Source organism: Eupeodes corollae, chromosome 1 (assembly GCF_945859685.1).
Source record: "Eupeodes corollae chromosome 1, idEupCoro1.1, whole genome shotgun sequence".
Lineage (NCBI taxonomy): Eukaryota > Metazoa > Arthropoda > Insecta > Diptera > Syrphidae > Eupeodes > Eupeodes corollae.
Genome location: NC_079147.1, coordinates 119391258 through 119416498, shown reverse-complemented (window position 1 = coordinate 119416498; position 25241 = coordinate 119391258). Strand labels below are relative to the sequence as shown.

General features: G+C 30.0%; 1 protein-coding gene across 3 annotated transcripts in view; it reads right to left on the bottom strand.

Annotated features, from left to right (window-relative positions):
• Window positions 1–369: 369 nt before the first annotated feature.
• LOC129942955 (protein kinase C) overlaps window positions 370–25241 on the bottom strand; it is a 123375-nt gene continuing 98503 nt past the window's right edge. For 2 of the 3 annotated variants that reach the window (XM_056052130.1, XM_056052132.1), the window contains 7 exons: window positions 14144–14214; window positions 13795–14082; window positions 13362–13739; window positions 13076–13303; window positions 12485–12737; window positions 3022–3161; window positions 370–658 (listed from right to left, as the gene is read on the bottom strand). In XM_056052130.1, the coding sequence (XP_055908105.1) occupies window positions 497–658; window positions 3022–3161; window positions 12485–12737; window positions 13076–13303; window positions 13362–13739; window positions 13795–14082; window positions 14144–14214 (1520 nt within the window). In that variant the 3' untranslated portion in view covers window positions 370–496. The remainder of the gene's footprint in view (window positions 659–3021; window positions 3162–12484; window positions 12738–13075; window positions 13304–13361; window positions 13740–13794; window positions 14083–14143; window positions 14215–25241) is intronic. The other variant, XM_056052131.1, reaches the window with a different exon arrangement.

The following is a 25241-nucleotide window of genomic DNA, read 5'->3' as shown; positions in this document are numbered from 1 at the left end:
AAAACGCTTGATTTCTTGCATACGCCCTGAAAATTTTGTGTTCTTTGCTAAGCAGAATATTTAGTATCACCTAAATGACTTACCCGCCCACACCTAAAACACTCTTTGTTGTTACTTGCTTGAAAATAATAAATATAATCCTGTATGTTATTTTAATATATGAATACAGATTTAATATCAACATAATATATGAGTTTTAAATCTGAATTATTAAGCAAAATTTAAATTCATGAGAAATAAATAAATAAATAAAAATCCTAATCTTATCTTATTAAATTTGAAAGCTCTCCACCGAGTTTTATGTTTTGTAGTAAATGTTTGAAGAAATTGTCTTATTTTCGTGGTATTAGATAGAACAAGAAAACAACATGTATTTTCCTCGATTCAAATACAAGGATTATTTATTGTGCGTATCCTGATTAAAAATAGTAGTTCCACTACTTCATATACATTTAAGTTCGCACAAAACAATTTGTCATATTTAAATAGTAATTACTTAAAAGACTATCCGTTCTGGTCCAAAATCTGGATTGACAAAGGAAAACCCAACAAATTCTTCTTGATTAATGCAACGTATGACATCTTTGGCCACATGTGTTAGAATAGGTTCTTCTTTAGTGAATTCCGTATCGAAATTATTGGCGTCACGTGGATTTTTCTGCAAAAAAAATTGTTTTATTTAAACTTGAACATACAAATTTAATTTTCTAAATTGTTGGCTAGTTTAATTTGGTGATCTTCAATTTTAAGAGTAAACCTTAAGTCATTTTATATCAATCCAAAATATCACTGATATAAAGGATTAAAAATTAATGAACTTCTAATTTAATTCAGTTTAATTTAATTTAATATAATTTATTTTAATTTAATTTGATTTAATTTAATTTAATTTAATTTAATTTAGTTTAATTTAATTTAATTTAATTTAATTTAATTTAATTTAATTTAATTTAATTTAATTTAATTTAATTTAATTTAATTTAATTTAATTTAATTTAATTTAATTTAATTTAATTTAATTTAATTTAATTTAATTTAATTTAATTTAATTTAATTTAATATAATTCAATTTTATTAAATTGAATTAAATTTACTTTAATTAATTAAATTTACTTAACTTTAATTAATTGAATTTAAATTAAATTCAATTCAATTTAATTTAATTTAATTTAATTTAATTTAATTTAATTTAATTTAATTTAATTTAATTTAATTTAATTTAATTTAATTTAATTTAATTTAATTTAATTTAATTTAATTTAATTTAATTTAATTTAATTTAATTTAATTTAATTTAATTTAATTTAGTTCAATTTAATTTAATTTACTTTAATTCAATTTAATTTAATTTAATTTAATTTAATTTAGTTTAACTTAATTTAATTTAATTTAATTTAATTTAATTTAATTTAATTTAATTTAATTTAATTTAATTTAATTTAATTTAATTTAATTTAATTTAATTTAATTTAATTTGATTTGATTTAATTTAATTTAATTTAATTTAATTTAATTTATTTTAATCTAATTTAATTTATTTAATTTAATTTAATTTAATTTAATTTAATTTAATTTAGTTTAATTTAGTTTAGTTTAGTTTAGTTTAGTTTAGTTTAGTTTAGTTTAGTTTAGTTTAGTTTAGTTTAGTTTAATTGAATTTAATTTAATTTGATTTAATTGAAATTTAATTTAAAAAATTGATGTAGATCGTGTTTTAGTAATAAAAAGTTACTATAAACTCGAACAAAATGTAAATGACTCCATGACATAAAAATACAATTTTGAAAAAAAAAAACCAGGCTTGTTGTTATTATACTGAATCTAAAAAAATAAAATAAATAAGAAACTTTAATTTGATCCATTTTCCGTTTACCGTTTAGGTAAAATCTAAATTTGTTTTTGGCGAGGAGAAAGTTTTCGAAGTTTTAAACATTTACCTTCAACTTTTATTTATTTTTTAGATTGTATAATTTTATAAAAAAAATAACTTACTAAATATTTCATAAACAAAATATTTATTTATCTGTTATGTCGTTCGGAATCAAAGAAATCCGTGAAATCAAAACGTCTTCGCCTTTGTACTTCTTTTGATATTTTTTGTTACTTATTGTTTGAGCTTTCCTTATATTACCTAAAGTAATGGTTATTCCATTGTAACTTGACACAGTTAATTTGATGTGAGTTGATTGTAATATGTATGTCATGACAGGAAGTATAACGACCTTTGAGTCCAAAAAACGTTTAAGATTCCAAAATTCCTTCTAACTGTTCGTTGTACAAACGTAAGTGCAAACTTTGTTTAACAATTGTTCCTTGTCTTCTGTTGTTTTGAAATGCAAAACAATGTCATCTGCAAATCTCAGTCTTTCTCCCCATGTGTTTATTGCAAAAATATCGGTAAAGTTAAGCATATGAAAAATGTCTTCAAAAGAGAGGTGGTCTAATTTTCGAATTAATGATATATTTTCGTCCAATTTTGTCCGTTTTTATAAAACTAATTAGACAAAATTTGTATAAATTGTCAATATTAAAGTGATTGGTCTATAGCTCTAGATATCTTTGTCACCCTTGTTGTGTAGCACTAAAATGTTCTTTCATTGGCTTAGTATTTTTTGTCAATTAAAAATTTTGCTGAGAATAACAAACACAACAAAAAAAATATAGCGAAATCGGTCCAGCCGTTTAAAATCAGATGCCGTGACCAATGTAATGTGTACAAAGGAAATGGTTTCTAACGTTTTGCATAATACTCTAATCGAATTTAATTCAAACTTCTTCATTTATTTTTTTGTAATTCCTATTTTGTTAAAATATTGAAGTCAGAGTACCTAACTCTGTCGTTTTGAATTTATTTCACGTTTATTTGCTTCATTAGAATATTTGAGATTCTAATATATCATTTAGCGCAGAGTCTTAAGAGACATTTCCAAAAAAATTCAGCATTGTAATCCCAAAAGTAATCGCAAAAAACACCCTTAAATCAATATAAGTTAAAAATATTTATAATTAAAATGTATTTACCATTTTTGGTCTGAAAGGTGGTTTAATATTGCGATTCCCAAGTTCATTCCATTCTAACTTTCCAAAAAATGGATGCTTTTGTATCTCATTCTCATCTCCCGAGCATCCTAAACGTTGGGCTGGGTTTTTCGTTAGGAATCCTAAAAAAAAATTACATCAAATTAAAAAATTGAAAAAAATTATATCCTTTTTACAAAATAAATCGATTAGTCTTACCAAAATTAACAATATTTTACGTTAAAAAAGATATATATATATATATGCCAAGCAATAACGGTTTTCAAAAGAGGTATATATTTAGTAGCAGATATATTATTTTTTTATTTTAAATGCGGTTTCGTCCAATAAATTGAACCGAGAACTGAAATTTCAATTTAAATTAAATTTTGTAATACAAAAAATACTTGTTTTTGCATTTTGCCTTAATTCCAATATTTAGTTAGAATCCCAAATTTCGATATGTAAAGGTTGTTGGTACTTAATAATTTTTAAGAGGTTGGCTTTAACTCCAAAAGATCTAGTATTCAGAATCACTGTATAAAACGGAAAAAAACACATGTATGCATGTATAAATTATACAATCTTTAACAAGAAGTTAAATTTACTTTAAACTCGGGATAAATCACACCATATAATGTTTGTGTTTGTCATGCCTCTTGTACTGAATAGTACAAGTGCTTAGTTTGTTGGTTTCTGTTAGATACATAATGAAGAATGAATTTATGTATACGTATATAATATATATATATATAATTATGTGTTTTATTACCTGCTAAGGTAAAAACATATATACTCCCATCGACTTAGAAGTTTTAATTAAACACAACATGATTTTTTATATTTAAAACCTGTATTTAAAATTCAATTTTTTTATTCGGGGACAATCTATTATTGTAAGTTAAGATATGAATTTATTTAAAGCTTCTGGTCCATTACCGTGGGTCAGGGGAAACCATGGGTTTATACGAAGTGATAAAATGAAATAGAGAACTCATCGATTGTAACAGGTTTATTTATAACCAACCGATCATCCCCATTCCAATATTCTGAAATACGATCAGTACATGATCTAACGGGAATAATGGTGACACAATCGATAAGATGTGCGAGTCAGCACATTTATGTTTACAGTGAGTAATTGTTTGTGTTGCCCGCTGGGAATAATTTTTATCTGTCAAAGATTTTTGTCAATGGCCATGGACAGAAATGATTTTTTATATTGGACGGAGCAGATAGCTCGATAGCTATATCCGTCCATTACGTTAAATGATATTTCAGGTATGGTAGTGGTGTATGTCTGTGATATAACTCCCCCTTCTTAACATTAATTAATAAGAGTTTTTAATTCCAAATGATGAACATTATTATTAAAATTACAAGTGTTAATAAGGCTATTGTGCTGAATGAAATATTTCTAGTAAGAGAATGAGAGTACCTCATTTTTTCAATGATTTGTCTATTTTGTATGTTTTTAATATGCATATATAATAATATAATATGTTAATTAAAATATTTCCGATTTTAATTTCGTTAAAATAAGGTATTACAAAATTTTCATTGATGGTTACAGTTTCATAACTTATGTCATTAATTTTTATTTTACAATTTTCAAAAATTTTTAGATTATGTCCTGTTAAATTATTTTTACATTGATTACAATTATGCTTAATTTTAGTTCTTTCTATATTTTTTACAATAATTACGTTATTTGTTAATTGCTTTTATTTGTACTTAATATTACAGTATAATATTTTGAATCTAATTCTAAATATTCTTTATTTGGTATTGGCTCAATAAAGGCCTCATTATATATTTCCTTAGAATAGTTTGGAATTAATACAACAAATAATATTTTATTTTTATATAATAATGCTGAACTTTTAATCGACATTAAATCCTCAATAGTAATATTATCTTCGGCTGAGAAAACGTCTCTGGCTAAAATGTTTAATCTACATAACATCAGTTTTTCTTTTACCCTCTTAATCTGCTCTCTTAACAGTTGGATTTCGTATTGAATTTGAAATACGTGTTAAATGTGATCGATCTCATTTAAGTCTGATTCTACTGTAGCAATATATTTGAAATTTGATCATTAATTAAGTTTTGTTGTCTATTTATGTGGTCTGTTATCGATTTCATTGCATTAGTTAGTTTCTTATTTATTTTAGCTGATCATTTAGATCTTTTATAGCATTTTTATTATTTGCTTCATTAACTTCTAATTTTCTTTTATTTCTAACTCGTCGTCTGAGTCCATTGTTCCTGCAATCCATTTAAGTCCTTTTCCTACTATATTCAATAAACGTCTTCTCTTCTATTATGTGGTTTTAAGTTGTGAATTTCTTTTTCTAACGAACTTAAACTGTGTAACATTGTTGGAAAATGATCTGAGTAACTCAAGTTAAAAATGTTCTGTTTGATTATGACTAAATTCTCTCCCCGATTGTTGGTATCAATTATGTGTAAGATTTTCCTAAAGAGTGATTTTTTTGAGGTTAGGATTTTCATGCATTAGTATTTGACAGATCACGCGGGATTTCAGACATGGTTTCAAGGAGAAAGATGCTCAGTATGCTTTGACATTTCATCATGAATAGACTTACTAACGAGCAACGCTTGCAAATCATTGAATTTTATTACCAAAATCAGTGTTCGGTTCGAAATGTGTTTCGCGCTTTACGTCCGATTTATGGTCTACAAAATCGACCAAGTGAGCAAACAATTAATGCGATTGTGACCAAGTTTCGCACTCAGTTTACTTTATTGGACATTAATCCAACCACACGAATGCGTACAGTGCGTATAGAAGAGAATATTGCGTCTGTTTCAATTGGGTTTGTGTTATTCGACCACATGGAAGATTTTACGCAAAGATCTTGGTGTAAAACCGTATAAAATACAGCTCGTGCAAGAACTGAAGCCACAACGTCGAATTTTCAGTGAATGGGCCCTAGAAAAGTTGGCAGAAAATTCGCTTTTTATCGACAAATTTTGTTCAGCGATGAGGCTCATTTCTGGTTGAATGGCTACGTAAATAAGCAAAATTGCCGCATTTGGAGTGAAGAGCAACCAGAAGCCGTTCAAGAACTGCCCATGCATCCCGAAAAATGCACTGTTTGGTGTGGTTTGTACGCTGGTGGAATCATTGGACCGTATTTTTTCAAAGATGCTGTTGGACGCAACGTAACGGTGAATGGCGATCGCTATCGTTCAATGCTAACAAACTTTTTGTTGCCAAAAATGGAAGAACTGAACTTGGTTGACATGTGGTTTCAACAAGATGGCGCTACATGCCACACAAAACTTCGGAGAACAATTCATCTCAAGGAATGGACCGGTAAGTTGGCCACCAAGATCATGCAATTTGACGCCTTTAGACTATTTTTTGTGGGGCTACGTCAAGTCTAAAGTCTACACAAATAAGCCAGCAACTATTCCAGCTTTGGAAGACAACATTTCCGAAGAAATTCGGGCTATTCCGGCCGAAATGGTCGAAAAAGTTACCCAAAATTGGACTTTCCGAATGGACCACCTAAGACGCAGCCGCGGTCAACATTTAAATGAAATTATCTTCAAAAAGTAAATGTCATGGACCAATCTAACGTTTCAAATAAAGAATCGATGAGATTTTGCAAATTTAATGCGTTTTTTTTTTTAAAGTTCTCAAGCTCTTAAAAAATCACCGTTTATAATTTGTAATAACTTGTAATTCCTGGTCTCTAATTAAAATATATCCCTCTCTGTAGTTTAAGTCAATTACTTCTAGTCTTTGTCCAGTTTGTCCATAACTAAGTGTGTCAAGTCCTTGTCCTTATATTGTCCTTAACGTCAAAAACAGTATAAGCGTTGTTTTAAGCGCTTCCATCTTGTTCCTGAAATTTTCGAGGTCTTTTTATTTTGCATTTATGGTATTGTTTATTATACGAGTAAGTGGCAAAAACTGTTTCTTATTTCTCTGTGTATAATATTTTTTAAATCTTTGTTGTAGATTTCTTGAGTATATTATTTTATGATACAATCTGTCTTTTTCTTTGTATTCATTAGAATCATTTCTGTTTATATTTTGTTTATTCTTCTTTTTACATGTGTCTTAGTAAGCTTTTTCTTCTAATGCTTCTGGTATTCTCGCATAAAATAATTGAAACGGTGTATATTTTTTTGCTCTACAAATTGAGTTGGTAACGCTTCATCTGATGTGATATTATTATGATTTTTTAATATTCTTAATTTTTTCAATGTTTTAAAAGTGTTGAATGGAATCTTTCTACTGGAGAATTTGAGTTTGAGTTTCTTATTCTTATTGTTGTGAAATGCAAATTTATTCTTTCATTTCTTAAAAATTTCTGAAAATCTATTGAAGTTGCTGCTTTTTCCTGATCTATAACCATTAGGTTTGGTTTGCCGAACGTATTATGTATTTGAGGATAGCGTCTTTTAAATGTATTGAATTTCTAGATTGAAGTTTGTATGCTTGTGCGAATCGACTGTATATATCAATAATTGTTATTATGGGTTTACCTTTTTGCAAAAAGAAAAATCTACGTGAAAGATATAAAGCATTTTTTGGTGATTCTGTGCTTTCAAATTTGGTTTTGAAGGGTGCCTCTCATATTTTTCGACTTGGCATATTTCGCAATTATTTATGTACCTTCTTAGTTTTTCTTTTATATTTGGAATGAAACACTCACGTTTAATACGTTCAAAGGATTCTGTTATGCCTCTATGATTGTTTTCCCTATGCAAATTTACAATGATTTCATCTTTCTCTTGCTCATTTTCTATATCTTTTAAAATTCTTGTACACCTTAATATTTTAAACATTTTTGATCTATGGGAAAGGTTTTTAAACACATCTTGTATTTGAAGGTATAATTGGAGATCTTCCACGTATATAGCATTAGTGCTTTTAGCGTTAAAATGATTTTTTATAATTTGAATGATATCTATTTCTGTAAAATTTGTATTCTTTATTGTCTTCATAATTTTGTTACAAATATTTTAGTCCTAATTTGATTAGCTCCACTTCTAAGTTTCTCTATAATAAATTGATTTTTGGATAACCTAAAGTTTTTTTTTACGGGTAGTGCCTCTTGCGAAGAATTGACGAATTCTCCAAGAGTAATACTTGTCATAAAAAAGTGCTTTCTCAAATCAGCCGTTTGGATTCGGCATATAAACTTTAGGTCCCCTCCATACCTGATAGCAGTACTCCCACTCAGGAATGGTTGAGAGTTGTAAGGCACTAGGCCCTGGTTCTTCATGGACTGTGGACCCACCTAATTTTTTTTTATTAAACTTAAAGCGTCTGCGTTACTATTAATTTTCCCTGGTTTGTAATTTATTTCGTAGTGGAATTCCTTCATTTGTAGTTTCCATCTTACAGGTCTACTATTACGCTCTTTTATGTTCATTAGGTTTATGATTTGGGTTTTACATTTTGTACCGTAAAGGTATGGCCGAAAATATTTCTTCGCCAAAACTATGGCTAGTAGTTCTATTTCTATTGTTGAATAATTTTTTTCGTGATCGTTCAATGTTCGACTTGCGTAAAATAAAGGATGTTCTTATCCTTCTTGAATTTGAGATAACAAAGTTTCTATTGCATAATTTGATGCATCTGTAGTTATTAAGAATTGTTTGGTAAAGTCTGGGTATGCTAGTATTGGTTCAGTAAAGCATTTTGCATAATTTTTATTATTAATATCAATTCTCCGACCTTTCTTTAATTTCTCGGTCATTGATTTTGTTACTTTAACAATGTGTGTGGATTTGGCTTAATACCATCTCAAATCACAACGTGACAAAGGAACTCTACTTCTTCTTTAAGAAATTTGCTTTTTTCTATTTGAATTTTTAAATAAGCATTTCTTAGTGCTTCAAAAACTTTTCGTAGATTTTGAGTATGCTCAATGAAATTTTGTTAGAATATTATAATATCATCCATATAAATAAAAAAACATTAACTTTACAAAATATTTGTTTTTATGTTTCCTTACGCAAACACCTTTTTTTTAGTTTTACGCTATTGTTCTTTGATTTTGTTTTTTATTTGTTATAATTGTTTAAAAAGAGTCCCAAATTGCTTACTTTTTTAAATTCATTGATTAATTTAATGAAAAAAATTGTTGAATGACTACGAAAAGAAAAAATAGAAAATAAAGATTAATCACGTCACATTACGTATATTAAGGATAAGGAACGATCGTGGTAGTCCCATTTAGTCGCAAGATTTTAAGATCGCAAGCAACCTACCCGTGTAACGATTTCACATCACAGATCTGTCCTTTAGTATATTTCTATCTGCACCATGTTCCCATGGGTATGATGGATGTGGTATATAGATTACAATCTTTTGGAATAGAATTCTTATGGGAACAATAACTTTCGCGCTATAATTGAGCGTACGAATTTATTAAAACTATCGAAGGAAGCAAAGGAAAAAAACTTATTCTATCCCTGATCAGGCACTAGTTAAGGTTTCCCTGAATAAAATAAATAATATTCATAATTATTATAACAAAAATTATAATAATAGTAATAATAAAATAATAGTAATAATAATAATAATAATAATAATAATAATAATAATAATAATAATAATAATAATAATAATAATAATAATAATAATAATAATAATAATTATAATAATAATAATAATAATAATAATAATGATAATAATAATAATAATAATAATAATAATAATAATAATAATAATAATAATAATATTAATAATATTAATAATAATAATAATAATAATAATAATAATAATAATTATAATAATAATAATAATAATAATAATAATAATAATAATAATAATAATAATAATAATAATAATAATAATAATAATAATAATAATAATAATAATAATAATAATATTAATAATAATAATAATAATAATAATAATAATAATAATAATAATAATAATAATAATAGTAATAATTATAATTATAATAATAATAATAATAAAAATAATAATAATAATAATAATAATAATAATAATAATAATAATAATAATAATAATAATAATAATAATAATAATAATAATAATAATAATAATAATAATAATAATAATAATAATAATAATATTAATAATATTAATAATAACAATAATAATAATAATAATTATAATAATAATAATAATAATAATAATAATAATAATAATAATAATAATAATAATAATAATAATAATAATAATGATAATAATAATAATAATAATAATAATAATAATAATAATAATAATAATAATAATACTAATAATAATAATAATAATAATAATAATAATAATAATAATAATAATAATAATAATAATAATAATAATAATAATAATAATAATAATAATAATAATAATAATAATAATAATAATAGTAATAATGATAATAATAATAATAATAATAATAATAATAATAATAATAATAATAATAATAATAATATTAATAATATTAATAATAACAATAATAATAATTATAATAATAATAATAATAATAATAATAATAATAATAATAATAATAAAAATAATAATAATAATAATAATAATAATAATAATAATAATAATAATAATAATAATAATAATGATAAAAATAATAATAATAAATGTGAAGTAGAGTGCCGAAAAACTGGGAATCGCAAATACACCAGCACAGAGCCGGGACCTCAATTAATTGAACATCTATGGGAAAATTGGCCAGGAGAGTGTACAAACAGAAATTTAACTCTTTAAATCAGCTTAAGGAGGCTTTTATTGAAGCTTGGAACTCTATTGAGCCTAAGGTGTGCCAAAATTTAGTTAAATCCATCCCAAACCGCCTTCTAGTCGTTCTGGATTGTAAAGTTTTTCTACCAAATACTAGATGATAGATTTTTACTGTTTTAAAGATTATTTGTTGAATTTTAAAAACTGTTTTTTTTTTTTAATTGAATTAGAATTTATCATTTGAAAATATTTAGTTTTTTTTTGTTGTTTTTTGGGTAAGTAAGTGTTTTAAATAAGAACGAAAAACATATACATATAACGTTTTTTTTTCTTAAATTACAGCCCATTTCATATAAATGAAACTACTGTCCGATTATGCGTTAGAGCCACCGTATAATATCTTCATTCAACCATGATTCAGGTGTCATAATTATTTCTACATTTTTACATTATGTGCTTTAACACAATGCCCATTAATATTAACAGGGAAGGTTCTTATCAGCATACTTTCAGAAAAAAAACTCGTGCAGGCCTTTTAAATAGAAGCAGAGTGCATTTGCATTCTCCTACGCATATCATTAGCTTTTCAAAAGACAATAGGGGAATTCACGATCGGGTGTAAATGGTCTTGCATCAGTGCATGTGCATATGTTTTGTGCATACAGATGCTCTACACTAACAAAATATATGAATATGCGCATGCTTTACTAGTGCAAATTTACTTCGCTGAAACCCTAAAGTATACAAATGTACAAGCATGAGCAACACTGTTTTGACAGCAATAAATCAGCTGATATTTAAATAATTAACATGGATGATCTAATTAAAATAAATAAAAAAGAGAAAAACCGAATAAAAAGTGGTCAATTGACGAAATTAAAATAGTTTTAAACTATATACGGGATAATCCGGACTTGGAGGTAATATAAATCAACAATATTTAACATTTGTTTACAAGTATTTGCTGTTTTTTTCTAGCTACCAACAGCACAACTTTATTATAAAAACAACTGTCAAAATTCGTTGCAAGAACACCTTGCTTTTCTATTTGCTTTTCGAGCGTTCACTATGTTGTGCATATATTTACACTCAAATGCAATTCCCAGACTAAATGCACTAGATCGTGAATTCCCCTAATATGATTTAGTATTGTGAGACAATAGAGTTTTTATTTACAAAGAAAAGATCATTAACTGCGGCTGTACTAGGCGTTGATTCGTAAAATTCACTAACTTTACTTTCTTGCAGTATGTGACAAATAATAAATTATTTTTTGGTTTGGTAAATAAAATGTAGTGATCTAGAGGTAGGAGAGTGTTGATAGTTGAACAAAATTTCTTGAAAATCTCATTAAGGCTTTCATTTTCGCTGGAGAACAAAGTCTTGCATGTGCATATTCGAACTCTTGAAGTCAAGGACTTTCGAATGCGATCATCTCAAGCAGTTTCTAATAAAAACGGGTTTTTTGTGACCTTTGCCGATTACACTTTTCGCTATAATGTTTATGTAATCAACTTTACTAAAGCTACCTGCACCTTTAATATCATCCAAAAAAATAACTCATAGTATAATAACTTTAAAAAAATTAACCATTTTAAAAAATGTAAAGAAGTGTAATTCTTAAAGAGCTTTCCTCAAAAGTTTGTTTTCGCACATTAGCTCGCTTTTGTGAAAACTGCAATATTTCTGCACCCTAGCATTTTAATTAAAAATGTTGTAGTTTATTAAGATTAATCTTAATAGTTTTACATTTGCAAACCATTATCATACCTTTTAATATAGAAACAGCTTCACGGGATAGCCAAACAGGATATAAAACATCGTCATGCAGTATGGAATCAAAAAGTTCGTCCTCATTATCAGCTTCAAATGGTGGCTGTCCAGCCATCATTTCGTACATAAGAACACCAAGTGCCCACCAATCTACGGACGCACCATACTCCTGTTCCTTCAATATTTCAGGAGCAATGTAATCAGGAGTACCACAAAATGTTGAAGTAAGTTCCCCGTTCAATACTCCTTCCTGTAGTTGATTATAATTTTAAACAAATTTCCACGTTATTGTGTACATTACACTGATTCAAGAAGAAACTAATGTGCATAATGTAATGCCACAAGCTTCAAGGAAGAGTTATGTAAAAACAAAGTTAAATTATTATTTAAATGTTACAAGTTTTAAATTAAGAAACAATAGAAGCAAAAACATACAAAGTTCTCAAATGAAAATAGAAAAAGACCATGATTGACCTCTAAATTTTAAATGTTGGTAAAATTGTTGGATATTTACTAAACTCTTACTTCAAACTAGTGGCTTGTTTTACCATAACCAGTTTAGTATACATATTCTAATAAGTTAGTTACTTTGCACATTCCAAAATCTGCAAGTTTGCAGTGACCGTCTTGATCTAGCAAAATGTTATCCAACTTAAGGTCACGGTAGATCACTCCGTGGGAGTGAAGAAACTGTAAGGCTAATGTTACCTCAGCAGCATAAAACGCAGCACGCGCAGCTTCAAAGCGTCGGGCTTTTTGAATTTGAAACATTAAGTCCCCTCCATTGACGTATTCCATCACAAAAAATAACCGTTCCTAAAAATATCTTTATATTAAAAAAATGCAATTTAATTGTTTGAGATTAGAAAATTACAGGTGTTTGAAAACATGAGTGCAAAGCTGTTAAAAATGGGTGCTTAGCTGCCAACGCCAATATACGTTTCTCAGTCATTGTACAGTCGACATCGTCATCTTGTATAATTGCATCTTTTTTTAATACCTTTATAGCGTATATTTCCTCTGTACCTTTCTTTTCTGCCAACATTACTTTTCCAAAAGAACCTTTCCCTAGTACTTTTATAAAATTAAAATCCTGAAGTGTTAATTTACCAGAGCGATTTTCAGAATACTGATACAGATTCAAATTTTGTTGTTGGGTTTGTGGATTACTTCCACGTAGCGATGGTTCGCCTTCTACAATATCTTTTCGTTCAGCTGAATACTGTTCTTCCCCGACAGGCAAATTTAAATACTTAGAAATGTTTAAAGGTAAAATTGTAAGAATTAAGATATATTTTGTTATTTACCCTTGACCGACGAGGTTGTGACTGTTTATCCGGTGAAATGCCTAGTGAATTTAATATTTCTGCCATATACTTGGTGTTAACTCCGCATGTATTTGCGACATTCTTTTGGCAACGCTTATGAACATTCATATAACAAGCTTCACATTGAAGGCCCTGTTTTATTAAACCATATAATAATGAACCACAATGGTCACAAAAAGTAAATCTTTTGTAGCTGTGAACGACAAAGCGATGAGGAACATTTACATTAAACCTTTGACCAGCTGGAATAGATTCGGCTTGGCTTTGCTATAGAAAAAAAAAAAACGAAACAATAATACATTTTAACATTAATAACACAAGTACATACTTCTTCTCGCATTCCAGGACATTTCGTAACAACAGAACCATGGCATCGTTTATGCACAACACAGGTACAAACTAAAATAATAATTAATTGAATTCTTTTGTCTTCTTTAAAAATATAGCATTCATGCATCGGGATTTCAACAACAATAAATATTTAAGCATACGAAAGCTTTAAAAAGAAACAAATGTCAACAATTATATTGGCATTGTTTTATAATGTAATAAAAGTAAACCCCCATGATTTCCATTAAAGAACTACTCTTAAAAAGTTTTATAATAATACATACATTTTGGTTTAGTCTGGAACATTATTTGCTTCGTAAAAAAAATTTATATTTTATGGTCATAAGATTTTCATCAGAGAAGTAATTTCCAAAATATATATACAGTTATTTAAACTTTGGAATAATTAATGCATCTATGACATCAGGCACCAGGTATTGACAAGAACATTAATATCAAGTGACAAAACGTTATGGTTTTTTTTTGAATATTTATGTTTCAAGGACTTTTTAACCAAAAATGCTTAAGAAAGATGTCGATCAAGATTTTGTAGACTATAATATGTACTATAAGAAAGTTTAGGTAAACGAGCAAGCATATAGAAGTTACAGCGGTTTTAAAAAATGTAAGATGTTAAAAAAATTAGTTTTCAGATATTTTACATAAACGGTACCGAAGAATTTTTTTCTTTATTAGAAACCAACCCTTTATCTCAAATGATATTGTTGTTGAAATATGTATATTTAAAACCTTTTTTGTTAATTATGTGATAGTCTTAAAAAAGGGTTAACATATTTTTCTAACAAGCAACAAATAACAAAATATGGCGATAAGAAAAAGCCGAAATTTAATTGTTCACATATAACTCCGTAACTGCAAATTTTGTCTATGTTTATGTTTAAGACCTCATTTATTTTGAAAAATTAACAATTAACGATAACGGTCACTGTTCACCGGTGAACCAATTTTCAATTAAATCGTCAATACAATTATAAAATAGAGAATCAAAAATTCTATACTTCTTGAACGTTTGCACTGTCAGCAATTTTAAGAAAAAAAATCTTTATTGCGTTTGCAGAATCTATAACAGTGACGAAATACCGAATTACGCAGCTAGACAGGTCAGACAATCTACCGCAGGAGCAGATGGCTTTAATACCGAGCCCTTCAAAGCAGCTGGAAATTAAGTTATCTAAGAGTCATGGCCGGAAAAAAACAAGCCTGATAAATGAAATCTTAGTGTTTTTTGCCCCATACTGACGAGAAAACTGCAAGAAACTATAGAGAAATCAGTCTACCTAACATCGCTTACAAAATCTTCTTTGCCGTAATAAGCGAACATCTGAAGATTATCACCATAATCTGATAGGTCCTTATCAGTGTGGGTTTAGACCAGGAAAGTTCTCAGGCGACCAAACGTCAAAATTACGGCCGATTGTGGAAAAAACACAAGAACATCAAATCGACACCAACAATCTACTTTTATGCAGGATGAGCATGGAGAATTCACCCATCACGGTGCTCCATACAGATTGGACACAAGTTGACCGAACCTTTCGGTGTTAAAAAAGACTTTACACAAGGTGATGCGCTGTCTGTCATGCGATTTCTTTAACATCTTTTTTGAAAGAATAGTGCAGAGCTCCCTCGTCAAAACTATGAAGAATAATGAAGACAAAACAAATAACATGCAGTCATCAAGAAAGGATCTACACCACATCTTGGTCAAAACGTCACCATCGACACACGTAACTTTGAGTTGATTAAGGAGTTTGATCTCAGCGCCAGCGCTAAGATCAAACAAAGAATCTCCCTTGGTAACCACTGTTTCTTTTGGCTAAGAAAGTAATTGTGTAGTAAAGTCACTAAGACTCTCATCATCCTCGTCCTGCTATATGGTGGAAAATCATGAGTCAACACATAGTCTAAGATACATAGAAGATACAAGAAGAACATATTTTTTTTTGATAATGACCAATATTTTATTAAAAATATTAATAGGAATAAGAATTTGCGCTTGGATTGCAAGATAAGAGTGCATTTTTAAGTTCAATTGTTCTCAGCTGTTATAAACAAAAATGAAGTATATCACAAAATATGAAGTAAAGATGGAAGAGCAATAATTAATAACTGACAGAAGAAAATCTGTGTAGATAGAGATATATAGATAGGTATATAATTTTATTTTCAAAAAGATTTTACAAAAAATTATTATTGCTGGTTTAAAATTAGTTTTGACAATAACTGTAAGTTGCCTGTCAGGTTCAAAAGGAAATTTAAAAGTATATAAGCCTAGAAAGTAAATTACATACATATGTGAAGAATATACATTTATAATTAGATTGCGATATTTAATTGACGCTTTAAGAAGTTATATAAGTTTGAGCAGCAGTATCCATTAAGAACGTTGAGAAGTAGAGAATGAGAAAGGATGCCGCTGCCAAGAAATTTCCTTCTGTGTGTTTTGAATATTGGGCAGGTTCCAATGAAATGCATAGTATTTTCCGATTCATCCATATTACATAATGTACATATTCCGTCTTTATCACCTTGGAAGGCTCTTCCATTGATATTAAGGAGCCCGCAGCGAGCTTTAAAAATTATGGAAATCATATCACGTAAATTGGAGTCATCAAAGTAATTCGGTATTCCAGCGTACATCAAGTTGCAATATTCATCGTGATATTGAGACTGTGTTGCACTAACTGTAAATTCATTCCAGTGAATGTAGCTGGAGGCACTTAAGAAAAACTTTCGGTAAACCTGTTTCAATGTGCACAGCATAGTTAGGCCTATTATCGGGCAGTAAAAAGCACCTTTTCATGAAGAAACATTGCAACTTTTCGACTTGGTTGTATTCGCGGTAAGCCCAAACTTGACACAGTACAACATAATAGCTTTTGAGGCGGCATTGTATATTTTGAACTATGTTGAGTGTTCGATGGTATTGTCTCGCAGCAGTTTCGACCACCTTGCATTGATGGAATTTATAGATTCTCTCAACCTGTTTATTGCATTTAAACACTACGCCAAGATGTTTGTATTGATTAGACACATTTATTTCAGAATTATTGTAAAACCATTTTCTACTTGCTGCTCTTTTTCCACCATTGCGATATATTACTATTTCCGACTTATCAAGATTCCGTTGAATGCGGTTATTATCTGTTATCTGACAACAGTACAATATCGTCCGCATATAAGAGAGCTTTATTTTGAAGATCGTCTAAAACAATTGAAAGTTCCGCATGAAGATCATTTAAAAACAGATCGAAAAAAGAGAGCTTAGCAGAGTCGGTAGCTTATAAACAAGAGCATTCCTGTCAACGCTATCAGAAGTAGTCTTAAGACCGATAAAAAAAGCGTAGAGTTTATTCTTTCGGTAGAGTTGAAGTTGGTCCACAGTAGAATAGTTGGTTTTATATGCAGCCTAAAATTCATTAATTATGTTGTTTTTTTCTCTAACCAAGCTGACAGTCTGAAATGAAAGCCCTCTACACCGAAGGAAGTGCTGAGCATTTATGACAATGCTAGTACGGCCTGAAGACCCATACTAAAAAAGTATCTGTGATATTCCTACATTGTCTTGCTGTATGGTACCACAATCTTTGCTTGTAACACAGCCCCATCCTGTACCTGTCGCCCCATACTGAGATGTCGCAATGCTAATAGTTTTTCCGTGATAATTTATGGCGTGATAATCGATAATCTTCTATCGTATCTTCTGTATCGATATATTTCTACAATAATAAGGAACTTGAGGCACATAACAATAATGAATAAACTTCTCTGCTAGGAGCGTTGTACATTACGCCAGTCAGTATGGGCCTGACTGACATACTGGCATTGTCGTATCGGCTATAACTATTGTTGACGTTACTATTCTCAATATGGCCAAATTAACTATGCTTACAACTTTTTATCCAATGGAAATTTTCTAAGCCATACAGTATTGCCTTCACACCCATACTGACGATTTAATATTCGCAATGTAATTCTTTCTGTGTATAGTTTGACACAACAATTGTATCTCCTTTCTTGAACTGAACAGCGGGTATATAATAGATTTTCTGAAAGATGATGGTAGCGTTGCAGTTTCAAGAATCTCAGTGAATAACTTCTGTATTTCTTCAATAAGAGATAAACATGCATTTGTATACAATTCATACAGTATTCCATCAAAACCGTTTTAATCGACAGTCCGCGTATTTGCTTAGCAATCTTCCACTACTCTCGGGTTAATGAACAGATTCACGACTCCTAGTAAGGCTAACGAAATAAGTTTATTTTTTAGTCCTACATAAAATTCTATATTTAGTGGTTTTCTGAAGAATTTAAGGTGTTTAAAATCATTTTTCCTGGCAATAAAACAAGCTAAATCAAACCAAGGTTTTTTGGCTTTAACTAAACATTTTGTTGCGTGGGAGCTCGGTTTGTTTCATAAATACATCTTTTGATTGCTTTGTATCGTTCTTCAATTGAATCTGTTGGTATTATGATGGAGGGTACAAGTGACTCGAGTTTATTTTTATAAGCAACACCTCTTTCTTTAGTCGTACTATTTTATTGTAGAGATACCTCTTTGGTTGGTATTTTCCGCTGTTACTGAAGATTTTAGGGAAAAAATTAATGGCATGTGATCTGAGAAGGTTACACAATATAAACTAAAATCTTCAACCAAATAAGAGATTGCGTACGAAGGGCAAAAGTAGTCAATCACTGAGGAACCTCTACTACTTACAAAAGTATATTCATTGTTTTTGTCACTAAACCCTCTACCATTAAGATTAAATGCACCAATATCATCAAGAAATTCAATAAATTTGGTGCAGTTATTGTCACAGGTAAAATCTTTTGAATATATTCTTTCCACAATCGACGATGTAGGAATGAAGATGTAGTCCACTATCCCTCTTGTACCTGTTCTCACATTGAAATCCCCTTCGAAAATGAAATTCCAATAATAACAATTCAAGTAAAAAGATATTAAATTTAGTTGTTCTCCGGCGAAACATCCTTGCAGCAAAATCATATCATTCGTTGTTACAAACTTTATTTGATAGATGTGTCCAATAATTTTCTTATACCCAAACAGGCTCCACCACTGGTTCTTCCAAATTTAAGCGTTTTTGTAGCAGATGTCCATTTAAGTTTATAAATTATAACCTACAAAGTATTTCTCATAATTTTTAAAATTCTCAGAAAAAAAAAGTTTCGAATAAAAAGAACGACCAGCTATATTGTAGAACAAAACCTGACAGGCAATGCGTTGCTAATTATAAATACTGTTTTGTTGAATTTTAGATACTGTCACATTGACAGGATAGGTTGGTTTTGCTTAAAAGATTACGCCTTATCGGCTTCGTTAAATGCAGTACCATCCTTGTCGCATTTATATTGACGTCCCTAAACTGATAGTGTCCAATGCTTAATCTCTATTTTAAGCCGGGTATCCAATTTCCCTCTTCAACTGACGCAGATGGAAACTTTCAGATCGCTCATTCAATGTAAGGTATTTATTACTTGATATTTTTGTGTTTTTTAAAAGGATCCATAAAGATATTACGGTTTTTACATCGTTTCCATTCGAAATACATGGTCTAAGCATTTAACCTCTGATAATTAAATTAAATAGCTATGAGTTGTTTTGGTTATTTATTTTTGAGAGTTGAAAATTTACTCAACGTTACAGTTCTACTGATCATGTGCAGGCAAAATCGCAAACGTGAGAGATACCTTTCTTTCCTCGCTTTTGGTGTATTATACTATATGTATTTGATTGGTATCAATGTAGTAAAAAAGACTTAATCTAGGCCACTTTAAGTCTGCATATCTGGAAGCTAACAAAATATAAAATAACAGGTCTGAGAGGCTAAAAAGTTAAATATCACACTTAATTTCGCGACCAGCTTAGAAAAATGTAAGGATTCAAAGAATTTTAGTTGTAATGTACGGGAGTTGGTGTTCAAACATTGGACACTGGGATAATAAGAAGTGATAAGATAAGTGATAGGCATTATGTTTGCATAGGATATCGTATCTAGCAGACATGATCACACATACAAATTGAGTTAACAAGCAACTGATTGTACTTTACGCTGACAGTAAAGTAAGTGTAATCGGGAATTAGACACCGAATTAAAGATGCAGTGTTAAAAAAAGTCAAAAAATCAATTAAAATGCACAAAAAGGATAAACTATACAAATCCCAAAAACAAATAGGGGATGAAGTTGTGCTTATTCATAACAAACTCAAAAATAAAACAAATCGAAAATCTGACTTTGAAATAAGGAATAGACTAAGTTTTATATTGAACAAATTCCAGCTAAGCCACTCAAAAATTTTGGAAGTTGGAATCAGCACAGATAAATATTTCGAAATGAATTATTTCCAGTGCATTGAAAGTGAAGTTAGCAAAATAAATGCTCTGCTTGATGCAGCAAAAACACCGATTCAGCCAGGAGAGGTTGATGATTAAGTTTCAAAGTCTTCAACAAATAATCAAGAAGATGACGCAACAACAACAGTAAGTGCTAGAAAACTGCCGACATTTGCACCAACATTGGGAACATTAAAAACAAACCTCATTAAAATGTATTACCGACGGCATGAAAACTTCAAACGTCAAATGGATAAGACGGTCGGTTGATTTATAATAAGATCACTGTAGACCTCGGATATTATGACAATAATAGAGCGCTTCTAATGTCCAACAAATATTTGAAGAGGAGGCTACAAACCCCGAGATCCAGAAGAAGTCCTCCAACCTGAAGCTGGAAGAAGTTAAAATACCAGTCTTTTATGGCGATTTAAACTAACGGATGTCCTTCCTTGATTTATTTGTGAAATTAGTTCATGAAGTAAAGAATATCTCGAACATAGAAAAGATGTTCAAAATTAAGTCTGTAGTCAAAGGTGAAGCAGGAAAACTCATCATCCATCTCAACATTACTGAGACGAATTATAAAGCGGCATGGAGAATGCTCGAACAGAGATTCGAGAATCGAAGATTTCTGTTTACAAATCTGGTTGACAGATTACTTGATCAGCCAACAATTAATGGCGAGTCAGGAAGTTCTGTTAAAAAGTCATTAGACACCACAAATGAGTGCACATTCGCACTAAATTAATCTAAAGATACCACTAAATGATGCATGTTTAAAAGGAAACTGGACAAAGATGCAGTACGAGCAAGAGGTGAAAAAAACCAAAGAAATACAGAGTTTGGATGACGTTTTACAATTCTTGGTGCAGCAGTATCAAACAATGGAAGCAACAATGCTCAAAAGAATAACTAAAAACAAAACACGTTTTTAACAGACCAGATACAATTTTTTATTGCCAAATTTTGGAAAATTTGTACAACTTAAAGTGGCGGAACAAAGAAGTTGGACTAGGAAATTAAAAGTATGCTATGGGTGTTTAGACCACACAATAAACACAAAATGCACAAGCAAAACAGAAAATGCCAAATTTGTAATCGTGACCACAATACAATACTTCCTTTGCTGCAGAGAAAAAAAGAGAACAACTAACAGCAACAGTGACGAAGGAAGGCGTTTCATCAAACATTTTGCTGGCAACTGCACGAATAAAAGTGAAATCAAAAATCGGTGAGTTCGTGCTAATGCGAGCATTAATAGAGCAAGAATTCCAAAAAACGATGAAATCTGAAGAGACCGCAAATATATAAGCCATTCTCCGGACTTAAGATAGAACCGAACTTCAAGGAATTGAAAATACAACAGTGGGAATATCTAAGAGCAAAGTTTTGTTAGAATTTAAGCCACGTTTTTTGGCATTGGTGTTACCAACATTGGCTCAACCAAGCAGAAGCTTTTATTTTAATTTTGACCACTGGAGTAATTGTGTGATCGCCGATCCATTATTCAATAAATCGGATAGAATAGACGTGGTAATAGATGGCGACAAGATTCTGGAAGATGATATGGAGAAATGCATCTAAATTCAATAGGATGTAGCGACAGAACTTAAAAAGTATGGTTTTCATTTAAAAAAATTAATGATTTAAGAATAACTAACAGCTAACAGCATTCCTAATTGTGGCAACAATCAACTGATTGAAATTAAATATAACGAATCAGCCAAGACTCTAAGACTAAATTGGGATCCAACACAAGACGAATTTAAATTCTATTTGAAGATAAAATTACGAAACGAATTGCATTACAAAATCTTGCCCGAATATTCGATCCATTGGGTTGTCTTTCTCCAGTCATATTAGTTGCAAAACTTTTTAAGCAGAAATTATGGATTTAAGAAATTTCATGGGATAGTGAACTTAAAGAATGAATGGAATAGTTTCATAGAACACATAATCTAGTCTAAATGAAATAAAAGTTTCTCGATGGCTGCAATCATCTATTGGGATGAAAATTGAGCTACACGGCTTTGCTGACGCATCCGAAAAGGCATACGCAGCGATGGTTTATATGAAGGTCAACTCATCAACTACACTGATAAGTGGAAAGAGCAAGGTAAATCCAATAAAGAACAGAAAAACACTTCCGAAATTAGAACTCTGTCGGCACAACTATTACCAAGACTTTTACTTTTAATTATAAAGGTCATAAATAGAGACAATGAAGTACATTATTCCTAAAGCATGTTGTCTCTAAGCAAAACCCAGCAGGTGTAGCATCAAGAGGAATATATGCGAACCAGCCAATCGAGCACACACTTTGGTGGAACGAGTCGGAATGGCTTAAGGAAACAAAGAAAGGTGGCCCAAACAGTGTTAAGACATATATCTACCAACTGTATTAATGATGGTTGGAGACAAAACCAATAAACACTATTTAGATCATCTCATGACAAGATACTCCAGTTTTACAAAACTTATAAGAATAGTAGCATTTATCATACGCTTCTTTCGGAAATAGATGCGAGTAAATGCATTTTTAAACTTTTCTCCAGTAGACGAAGTATAATACGCTTGGAAACTCATTGCGAAACATCATCAACAAAGCGAATTTGAAGCATTGTTTAAAACAAAAGAAATACATTAACCCAAATAATAGAATTATCAATTTATATCCGTTTTTGGATAAATATGATATTCTAAGAGTAGGCGGCAGGTTGCATTTATCCAACATACAATAAAATCAGCCAGTTATTTTAAGCAAATCAAATTTAACTACAGCGATAATTGGAGACACACATCAAGCAACATTACACGGCTCCATTTGCGTCATGGAAATCATTATAAGGCGAAGGTACTGGATCGTTGGATTACAAAATGCATCATACCATGTCCAAAATGCATTAGATATCGACAATGTGTAGCAGGACAGATAATGGGAAATTTTACCAGAATATCGAGTTACTGTATCACATCTATTTGAACATACTGGAATTGATTATGCTGGACCTGTACTGATGAGATGTTCGAAATGAAGAGGGCATAAATCATTCAAAGGCTATATACATAAGTGTTTTCGTGTCTATGTCAACAAAGGCATTACACTTAAAACCAGTGAGCGATATGAAAAAAGAAGTTTTCATGGCAGCTTTAAGACGTTTATTTCGGCAGAAGAAGAAAGAGTGTTCATCTATACTCTGACAACGGATCCAATTTTGTTGCTGCAAGCAGACAAATGGATAAGAAATTCTTACAAGCAATCAAACAGAATTAAGACGTTAGTCATATGCTAGAATCAGAAAGGCATTTTATTCTGCCGGCAGCAGAATTCCTCACTTTGGAGGAATTTGGGAAGCTGGAGTAAAGGCGGTGAAGCATCATCTAAGCGAGTAGTAGGAGATTCGAAATTTACCTTCGAAGTAATGTCAATTCTCTTAGCCCAAATTGAAGGAGTTTTGAATTCTCGGATACTCTGTGCATTCAATAGCCCTGAATCAGAAAGTAACCTTACAATTAATTCCACCGACAAATGGAAGCTTATACAAAACAATGGAGAGATTTTTGGAACCGCTGGAAAAACGAATATTTACATACGCTTCAACAGAAGGGGAAGTGCAAAACACAACAAAATAATGTTAAAGAGAATGATATAGCCATCACCAAAGACGAGAATACTCCGCCATCCAGATGGTCGTTAGGTAAAATAACGCAAGTGCACACTGGAAATGATGGAAGAGTACGAGTAGTGGGTTTAAAAGTTAAAAACGGCACGTTGAAGCGGCCTACACACAAAATTCTTGATTGTTCTCAACAGTCGACAGAGTCAAAACATACTGACATAAGTAATTATAATCTTAGAATAAAATTAGTAACAATGATGCAACAAATGAGCAAAATGACCATTACGTTAATGCTACTACTAATGATGACCGCTGTCTTTGGAGAAGCACCGCTGGCAAAAGGCACTAAAGGGACTTATCTTAAAAGACTTCAGCAAAATTCCGCTATATATTTAGATAAAAGCGAAAAAATGGATATTGTTAGATCAAATTGGAAATTAATCGTTTATTACGATCTGGATCTGACAACACAGTTAGAGAGACAGCGCCATAAATTGACTTACTTTAAATGATCCTGTGAATCAATGGTTCAACCAATGAGAAGGAAGTTAAAACAGCTAAGTGAAAAACAGACATCTTTAATTGATTCTACAACTTACATACTAAAGAAAACAACTTAGGTTGGGAATAACAACTTGGAAAGGCTAAGTCAATAGCTAACCACATTCTACACGCACTCAGTCAAATTCTAGAATGCTGAAAAATTGACATTACAATTTAAGTCACTGGCAATACAAGTTAATACTATGATTGAATAATGTGATAACATTCAATCAGATATCATCACGATGCTTGTTGACATGAATCATGGTCATGTAAATCCACATTTAATCAAACTATCACAACTCATGAAAGAGAAAGACTTCATTATCTGGAAAAACAGGAAAGGAACATTGTTAAAGACACTTACAACTCCATGGTGGCTTAATGGACTTTTATCGGTACTCGATTAATAATTAGAGCTGATATACCACTTATTAATTACGTACCATCAGAGGTTTACAATTTGGTTCCGTTTCCAATGGAATTTAGAGGAAAAATGATAGTAGCACAAGCAACTGCAGAATACATGGCGCACAATCCAGTAAAATTT